Here is a 10074-nt window from a genome sequence, read left to right as displayed (position 1 = left end):
ATTGGCAGAAATCGGAGGAGGGAAAAAGAGCAGAATTGCCCAGGATTGATGAATCACATAAATAAATGCTATTTGCAAAATGGGATGCATAGCTCAAGGAAGTAGAGCAAGCAATGGAGGAGGCAACAATAACATCAAGCAACATCATTGATTACATCAACGAAAATATGCATACAGCAAATTTAATATGAGAGACCACTCTAGGATTCCTCCCAAAGGCACAACAACTTCAAACTAGGTGGAAGAAAACAACAGAGGAAAAGGCAGAGTCAATTAAACAGTTAAGCAAGTTAAACTATGATACTTACTTGCAGTTCCTAGTAAAACCACATAGCCAGTGGATGACTTTGAAATGTCTCATAACGTCCACCGAGAAGATAGCGCCAACACTTGCCGATTCCATGTTCGCAGGTCAACTGAAAGCTGAGGTTGGCCAACCAACGCTCTTGAAGCCCATGTTGGACATTTGCAACCTAAAAGAACAGATACATGATTTAGCATAGATACAATTTTAGTTTGATTTTAGTTCATTTTTGCTTAAAGAAAGGATGGTCGTTTTGAACCTCCTCATCTATTTTTGTAATAACTATTTTTAGATTTTAGTTAGTAGTATTTAAACCCCTCTCATGCATTTGGAGAGGGGTCCAGAAATTTATCAAAAACAATTCTTCAGAACGTGTAGTTTGCCCCCCACTGAGGAGGTTTTGATAAATGAATGGAACGAGATTTATTTATATCCGAGTTTGATATCTGCTACTGAAATGCACTTCTGTACTCTTTGTAGATATTGAATTATTTGAAGATAATTCTATATTGCTAAAGCTCATGAGCAGGACCTATTATCAATGGTACTTTTATCTCTTAATACTTTTTGCTTATGTGCCAAGTGATATATTATTTCCAGTTGTTTATATATGAAAGCCTAAATGCTCAGTTATCATTTTTGCACTTTTGTACGGTGATAACTATTCTTTTTATGCTAAGTGTATGAATGACTTATTATGCGATGTGTTTATCATAATTGTTTCAAATAATTTCTTATATGAAACAATCATCTTTAATGTATTCTTTTCTAAGTGGTGATTGAATGATTTTTATTACCAATCGTTGCTAGAAATTATTGTAGATCGCATAAACAAAGACGTTACTCCCGGGATAATTTAAGTTAGTTGTTTTCCTTCATTAGAATAAAATTGCATATGTTAGATTAGATTTAGAATAAAGAATTTACCACGTAAACCCAAAAAGCAAAGAAACATCATCCCGTTAGTTCATCATCATAAATAGATTGGGAAACTGGTCCCATCATCCACAGTCGGAGCCACTATTCCAAATGGAAAAGGAGTTGTTTTCAAGGTCCGAACTGGGTGGTTATTCCCCTTGTTGTAGACCGATTTTCCGGCATTCATCATATTTGGCACTAGAAGGAGGACCTGACTGTGAATGGTAAGTAAATCTACATCTTCACGCCATTATAAGAGTAAAACTCCCTCACCCACACCCTCAACTTCTGATTCGCGTTCTAAATCTTCCATCACTGAACCAGAAGTTGAAAAGAAAAATACAGAGCACATTACTGAAATCCCAAGCAAGCCAGATCATTCTTCTTCAGATCCTCTTGAGTTACAAACTTTAATTCATTAGCTACAGGGAATTTCTTTATCTCAAAGAAGAATCTGAGTTTTCCTAAGGTAGTGTCACTTCTCATTTGACCCCAACGCAACAAATGACTAGGTCACAAAGCGAAAAATTAGGAATCCCACCTGTTGAGTTTCATTTACCAAGTCACAAGAAGGCTAGAAAAACCCCAGTAGAATCTTAGAGTGAGGTTTTATCATCATCCTTATCTATCATCCCATCCATATCATCGCAATTTCAATCATCCGCCCCACATCTTCAGATTGCGGTTCACACCAGTACAGAAGCAATATCCTCCTCTACCCAACCACCTTCAATTACTGCAACTCCTTCTCCTACTCATACTCCAACCATGGCAGGAAACCCAGCATTGAGGCCATGGGCTCATCCAGGAGCTATGAATATGCCTGCACCTTTATCACAGTTTCCAGCTCATCCGGAGAAATGGCTTCCCAAGTTCAATCCTGACGACGGTCAAACAGCCGAAGAGCACATAGATAATTTCATGCTATCTATTAATTTAAATGGAGTAACGAAAGAGGACAAAGTTGTACGATTATTCCCTTATACTTTAAAAGGAGTAGTAGGATCATGGTATTTTTCATTACCATCATGCTCCATTAATAATTGGGATACATTTCAAGATCAGTTCTTAACGAAATTTGGAGATGACCGATCTACAACTACTTTAATTAACGACCTCTCCAACTTTAGAGCTGAACCAAGAGAACCAATTAAGGATTTCAATTCTTGCTTCAATAAATTATTAAACAAAATACCAACTGCGTCAAAGCCTAGTAATGAAGTCCAAAATGAATGGTATATTTCCGCTGTGCCTTCAAATTCAACCATCTTTGTAGATAGAGTTGCCAAGCCAACATTAGCTGAAAACATGAAAGAGGCGATAGCTGTAGAAAAATGTATCCTAGCCATAGAAAAGAAAAACACTGTAGAAGAAAGAAAATCTAAGAAAGTGTCTTTTAGAGATGACCCTAAGAAGAAGCAACCAAAAGACCCATTCGATCTGGAAGGGTTACATAATTTCTTGAAAACCATGTCCAATGAAATTGTGGATATAAAGAAGCAAGTAGCAGAGACTTCTTCCAAAAAAACTTATCAACCTTTTAAAAGAAACCATTCAACTGATCCAAAGCCTCCAAATGCTGTAACAAACGCAGAATCAGAAGGGGAAGAAGAAGAAGTGTCAAATGAAGAACAAACAGATGATGAGGAAGTTGTAGAACTACAAGGAATGTGGGACTTCATTCTTCCAGAAGAAGAAGACCAAGACGCCTTACCAGTTACTACCAGAAGTAGAAATCAACTTGATCCTCCATAATCTAGTTCTAAGTAGAAAAACCCAAGCTTGGCTTCCAAAGATAAAATCATAGGTAAGAAATCATCACCAAAGGCAACTCAGAGAAACCTGGTCCAATCTGTTCTATCAACTCCATCTAAAACACTTATTATCTCCTATGAAATGGAGTACAATATCGTGGAAAATATGAAGAAGACCAGGGCCAACATTACTTTTCATGAGTTGAGTAAATTAAAACATCAACAGAATCTACTCTTGAAAGAGTTGTATGCAGTACCTATTGCGCCTTTACCTGCCACTGTAATTTCACAAGCTACTCATGAAATGGGAAGACCTTCGACTGGTATGTCAAATAAAGTCGATCCAAATGACATTGCCTTAATCAGAGGAAGGTCAAAATATCGTACTCCTCCATTCGTCCTCACTTTTGAAGTTTTCAATAAAGTTTGCATAACTATTTGGTAGATTACGGTGCTTCATCTAATATTTTTCCTAAGACAGTTTGTGTAAAGTTAAATGTCCAACCTCAGAAGTCCGCAATACGCATAGTACAGTTGGATTGGTCTCAAGTTGAAGTTATCAGAGAGCTCAATCAAGTGACCATAAGGCTTTCATCAAATCCAAAGGTATGTCAAGTCATCGATATACTTGCTGCAAATATTCCTGAGTTTTATGGATTAATTCTTAGCAGGGATTGGTCAAAAAAGTTTCATGGTTACTTTGCAACCGACTGGTCTCATATGTGGCTCCCTTATAACGGTAAACCAAATCAGATAAAAGTTGAGTGAGAAAGACACCAGAAGTATATATTAATGGAGTTAGAAGGAGAAAATGAACCTATAAGGCACAACAGTAATATAATTGGAAACTATTCTGTTGATTCGTTTTTAGGGAATTTCAATGCTCATACCTCACCTTTTTTAGAAAATTCAGTTTTATCTCAGATAGAAATTTTTTCTCAAACAAATAATTCTATATGCATTAGTTTTGCAAATGAACCTGAAAATAAAACTTTATATTGGAAATTATTTTTTGATGGTTCTAAATCAAATGATGGAGCAGGAGCAGGTTGTATTTCGGTCAGTCCAAAAGGAGAGAAAATCATGCTAACATGTAGGCTCGAGTTCGATTGCACAAATAATACTGTAGAATATGAAGCGTTAGTGCAAGGATTATACAAGGCAATCAGACTTGATATCAAATATCTGCAAGTCTTTGGAGATTCTGAGATTGTTATTAAACAGGTAAGAAATACTATACATTATATATTAGGGCATCTGAAGCATTATCAAATGTTAGTCCAAGACCTGACTTCACACTTTATAGAAGTTAATATATCATCTATTCCTAGAATCCAAAATGCTAGTGTTGATCTCCTTGCTAACATGGCCTCCAAGCTCATTCTATCAGAAGACTATAGTCCAAACAGATTCTCAATTGAATTAATCTTTAGACCCTCCATTCCTAATAATGTTACCAATTGGAGAGTTTTCAACGATGACCCTGATATTGTAAGTTTTCTAACTTCAGAAGGCTCTTACAATAATCAGATAATTGATGAAGACCAACATGACAAGAAATTAGAACAAGGAAGCACTAATAACGCTATACCCAAATCTGTTGTCAAGTTGGAAGACCTATATGACTTAAAGGACAGATTCAAAAGGTCCACCAATTCAAAACTTCAGAGTTCAGCTCTAAGATATGAATTAGTGAATCTAGGAACTGACATAAAATCCCATAACGTCAACCTAGGTCTCGGTCTAACGCCCGAGGAGAAGGCAACTTTATTCGACTATTAAAACAATACAAAAATGTCTTTGCCTGGAATTATGATGATCTCAAAACTTATGACACTTCAATCATATAACATACAATTCCGATGACCGCTGATGAGAATCCAGTCCAACAAAAGTTGAGGAAAATCCATCCTAATTTGGAAAATCAGATTTAGTCTGAACTGAACAAATTATTGTAAGCAAAAATTATTTTTCCTGTTCGACATTTGAGATGGGTTTCCAACATGGTACCAGTCAGAAAGAAAAACTGAGACATCCAGATTTGTATTGACTTTCGAAATATCAATAAAGGCTGCCTAAAGGACAGTTTTCCATTACCCCCTATGGAACAAATATTACAGTCGGTTGCAGGATCTGAATTGATGTCCTTTTTAGATGGCTTCTCAAGATATAACCAAATTTTAGTCCATCTAGATGATCAATTGAAGACGACTTTCAGAACCAAATGGGGCACGTATGCATATCAAAAGATACCATTTGGACTAATTAATGCTGGCACCACATTTCAAAGGGCCATGGATATTGCATTTAAAGGATTAGTAAATAAATTAGCGGTGATTTACTTTTTTTTTTCCCAGGAAAATAGAGTTCGTAATTTCTATTAAAAAGATGATAATAGAGATTACATGTTGTTGATGCCATAGCATATGCAGTAGTGTGGTTTAACCACTGTACAAAAGAAAGTTACAATAAAATATCCTGTAAGTGCAGCTGAGGATACGGTGGACTGTATCCATCCAAAAATAAACAAAACAGTGTCTCACATATATCCATAAATAGACAGAGTTGAGGTCTATGAGCCCTCATGCAGTAAAGAGAAGTATAGTGCCGATCAGTACAATGCTGAGTATAAACAAAAATATGAAAATCATGTAGATCAAAAATATTTTAGGTGGAGGGGATTTCCCCCCGTTGCTGGCCGTCAATATATGGTCGATGGTAGAACCTGTGCATCCCTTCAGGAGTGTATTCTTCAATCAGCCAATCTCCTATAGGGCGATCCGCCGCTTCTTTCGAGAGCCGGTCAGCAAGCGCATTTCTTTCCCTGTAGATATGAGAAACAGTGATCTGGTCAAAATGCGTTTTAAAAAAAACAATTTCTTCCAAGATGTGTTTCAAAGAATATGCATGACATATAGATTTATTGTTTGCCCAATCAACCACAATCTTTGAATCCCCAAAAATTTGTATTTGTCGGCATTGTTTGGATAGAGCAAAGAAGAGGAGATGTCTCAGAGTGATAAGCTCAGCATGGTTGTTTGAGCCTGTCCCAAGTCCCAATCTCAGGTGATAATAATGAGTTTCTGTGAGGTGAAAAACAATACCCCCCCCACATCCTTGCATTGGTGCTGCACCGTCAAAATAGGCCCAAGGTATATCCTTGTTGATGTTTTCAGGCAGGATGTGCCTGGGTGTGTTGTTTTTATTCTCAAAGGGGATTTCTGTATAGGCCACGCAGATAGATGGCGGAAGAAGTTGCCAGTTGACTCTGTAATCCTCAAAGATAATAGCATTGCGTTTGTTCCAAATAAACCAGGACACCACAGGAGGTAGGTTCCTGGCCTTTTCGGAAGGCACCGCAGACCACCAATGATCCCAGGCAGAGGGTATATCAGCACCGTGCCAGACTGTGCTAATGTTGAGGGCCCAAGTGACTTGTTGCCAAATGTCCTTTGTGACTACACAGGTGAGGAATAAGTGAGGCGTTGTTTCCTCCTCTTTGTTGCATAGAACGCACCAAGTTGGTCCATTGAAAGCACGCTTCCTGAGATTGGCTCCAGTAGGAAGCTTGTCAGCGATTATGTTCCACATAAGAAGTCTGGCACGAGGCTGTGCTTGTAGCTGCCAGATGTCTCTCCACCAATTTTTTAAAATATCAGGTTTCTTAGCTTCAATAAGCTTTAGGTAGCCGAGCTTTGGTGCATAAGAACCCGATTTAGCTGGCGCCCAAATTAGTTCATCATCCTCCTCATGTAGCTTAATGTGTGTTTCGGTAAGTGCCTGTATGTATCCTTGCCAATGTGCAGTCCAATCATCAGGTAGATGCCACTGCGGATCCGTGACCCAAGCTTGTGTAAAAATGGTTGATCTATGGGGATCACCGATCTGAGCCAGATATTTAATGCCCCCGTTGTTGAGATGTCGGATCAAACCTTCCGGCAGAAGGTGAGCATTCCCTGAACCAGGCCAAGGGTCTAAGCCAATGCGGACCTGTGCACCATTCCCAATTTTCCAAAGCAGATTATCCCGAATCAGAGGCATAGCTTTTAGTGTGGCCCTCCAGATCGCGGATATGCCCTGGTGATTCCAAGTAGGTCTGCGAAGCCATTCAATAATGTTGGAAGGCCAAATATATTTTTGGTGAATTACTTCCGCCCATAAGCTGTCCATCTTGAGGAGTGACCAACCTTGTTTCGCTGTTAAAGCTTGTGCAAAATCAGAGAGAGATTTAATACCCCATCCGCCCCATCTCTTTGGCAAGGATACAAGGGACCATCTGGTCCAGGCAAAAATCTTTCCCTTTTTATTGCCATTCCACAGGAACCTATTACATATTTGTTGAATTTTTTGAAGGATGCCCTTTGGAATCCAAGTGAGTGACATCCAGTAGACAGGGGTAGCCTCAAGAACAGATTTGATCAGTAAAAGTCTACCGGCTTTTGACAGTAGTCGATGCTGCCAGCATATGATTCTTTTTTCAATTTTATTTATGAGCCAAGACCAGTGTGCCACTTTATATCCATCCGGCCGCAATCTGAAGCCAAGATATTTAATACCATCCATCATATGACTTTCCAAGTAGGGGAAATGTTGGGTCGCCAGCTGAGATTCCTGTTGAGAGCATCGCATCATAGATCTGGTGGATTTGTCCCTGTTGATTTCCATGCCCGTGGCTTTACAAAAGAGTAGCAAAATATCATTTAAAGCAATGATGTCTCGCATGCTTCCATTAAGGAAGATTAAGATATCATCAACAAACAGTAAATGGGTAAGAGAGTACTGTTCAGTGATTTTGAGGCCGCTGATATCACCATTCCTTTTTGCATCGGCAATGAGCCTACTCAATCCCTCCATAACAATGAGAAAGAGTAGTGGGGAAAGGGGGCAGCCTTGCCTGATCCCCCTAGTTATATTAAAGCGGTCCGAGGCTGCACCATTGATAAGGATAGCAAAGGAAACAAAGGAAACACATCCCATAATCCAGTTTATGAGCAAGAGGGGAAATCCCAAATGAGTGAGGATCATCTTAAGGTAGAGCCAATTTACTTTATCAAAAGCCTTTGCAAGGTCGATCTTTAATGAGATACCTTTAAGATTCTTCAGCTTTATGGAGTGTAAGGCTTCCTGGGCAGTGCCTATGGCCTCTTGGATGTGGCGGTTTTGGAGAAAAGCAAATTGTTCCGCAGAGATATGTGTGGACAGGATAGGCTTAATGCGGTTTGCAATGATTTTGGCAATTATTTTATAGAGGCAGTTACAGAGGGAGATAGGGCGAAAATCATTGAAGGATGTGGGGTCATCAGATTTTGGGATCAAGGCAATGAAGGTCTGATTCATAGGAGGATGAATGTGCCCTGTGATCCTGCTTTCCTCAACGACAGCCAATAAGTCCTCTGCCAGCAGTTCATAAAAAGCCAGATAGAACTCCACCGGCCAACCATCTGGTCCCGGACTCTTATCCTTTTTGAACCATTTAAGAGTACTTTCCAGCTCTTGTGTAGTGACAGGTTGACTGAGGTCTTCAATGTCATCCTGCCCAACAAACCGAGGGAACTTTCCAGCTAGTCTGATAATGTCTGGAAGATTTACTGTATTTGGTGCCGTGAAGAGTCTCTTGAAGTGTGAGACCCCCATTCTCGCAATTTGCTGGTGTGTGGTAGCCCAGCCATCCGGTTCCCTTGGTAGCTTCCAAATGGTATTGGATGCCTTTCTGCCATTTGCGAGGTTATGAAAATACTTAGTATTGCTGTCCCCGGCTTTGAGCCAAATGGCTCTGCTTTTGAGTCTCCATAGTTCCTCCTTTTCTTGTAATAACTTCGATTTTTGCCCAAGCAGCTGGCACAGAAGTGTTTTTGTGGCGTCGGTTTGATATCCAGCCCCTCTTTCATCAGTCAAAAGTGCTATCTGTTCTTCAGTATCCTTCAGTATCTGGTCATCTCTTTTCCGCTTAGATCTTGCCCAGGTCTCGGTGTTCACTTTGAGCATCTTTAGTCTTTCGCAGAAATCCAAAGCTTTCCTCTGATCTCTCAGCGGGGGTTGAGATGCCCAAAAATCCGTAACCAGCTTGATGTAGTCTGGTTCTTGGAGAAAGCCCGCAAAGAATTTGAAGGGGGAGCGCGGCTTGAAATTATTGTCACTGATCTGTAGAAGGATCGGATGATGATCTGATAGTCCCCCAGTGTTGACCCACTGTCTGTATAAGGGGAATAATTGTATCAATTCCTCATGCATCATATATCTGTCTAAACGCCTTCCCAGAGCAGCCTCTCCTGTACGCTGGTTGTGCCAAGTGGGGAGTTTCTTGTTCATGGGGATATCCACAAGATGGTGAGCATCTAGAAGCATGTTCAATTGCTCAGCCAAAGGGTCACACTGCGCATGATGACCCCAGGATTCCCCCACCCCCAGAGAGAAATTGAAATCGCCCCCAATTACTGTATTCTGAGTGATATGGCTGCCAGATAAGAAATTTTGCCAGAATGCAAGTCTATTCTGATTAGGCCCATAAATATTTATGATTCTGATTGGGATGCCCAACTCTCCCATGATAATGTCCATCCCCAGGAAGCCACTGCCCCCCCAAGCAGAGAGAGGCTTGCTATTTCTGGGGTTTATTCCAATGAGTAGACCACCAGATCTGCCACAGGCATCCAGTCCATGTAAAACCCATCCCGGGAGCATAGCTTGAAGACTTTTCACCGCCACCTCGGCAGTACAGAGGGTTTCCTGAAGGAAAATGATGTCACATCTAGACTCTTGCAAGAGTCTTTTTAGAGCCAGTCGTTTTTTGGGGTTGGCTAGTCCCCTGCAGTTGTAGGAGAGCCAGATCATGGGGAACCATAGTTCAGGGGCTCATTAGCTCTAAGTGCCCGTTCAATAGTAAACTATCGCCCCATGGCAACATCCGCAACCGCATTAAGCTTTGCAGAGGAGATATTGGATGGTCTACCGCGCTTTTGCTTTCGATGCCGACCAGGGAATGATCCCAGACCCAGAAGTTTAGGGCGAGCCCGGGATCTCAGATGATAATGATGAGAGCCGGATCCGGCCGGGGAGGGCGGGGAGTCAGGAACACCCAATAACGGATTATGGGAGGGG

The 10074-nt window shown here is 40.5% G+C and overlaps 1 protein-coding gene across 1 annotated transcript; it reads right to left on the bottom strand.

The window, feature by feature from the left end:
• Nucleotides 1-357: 357 nt before the first annotated feature.
• Nucleotides 358-9534, bottom strand: LOC149244897 (uncharacterized). Its single transcript, XM_089436490.1, has 4 exons — nt 8792-9534; nt 8415-8686; nt 6081-7904; nt 358-473 (listed from the first exon to the last, which is right to left on the bottom strand). Exons 1-4 carry the CDS (start codon nt 9532-9534, stop codon nt 358-360), a joined length of 2955 nt encoding a protein of 984 aa, XP_089292616.1.
• Between the last annotated feature and the right edge of the window lie 540 nt (nt 9535-10074).

This window comes from Pinus tabuliformis, chromosome 7 (genome assembly GCF_031772625.1).
Source record: "Pinus tabuliformis cultivar Carrire ecotype Pingquan chromosome 7, CPIR1, whole genome shotgun sequence".
NCBI classification, from domain to species: domain Eukaryota; kingdom Viridiplantae; phylum Streptophyta; class Pinopsida; order Pinales; family Pinaceae; genus Pinus; species Pinus tabuliformis.
Note: the sequence above shows the minus strand (reverse complement) of the source record. Positions and strands in the feature narration are given on the sequence as shown.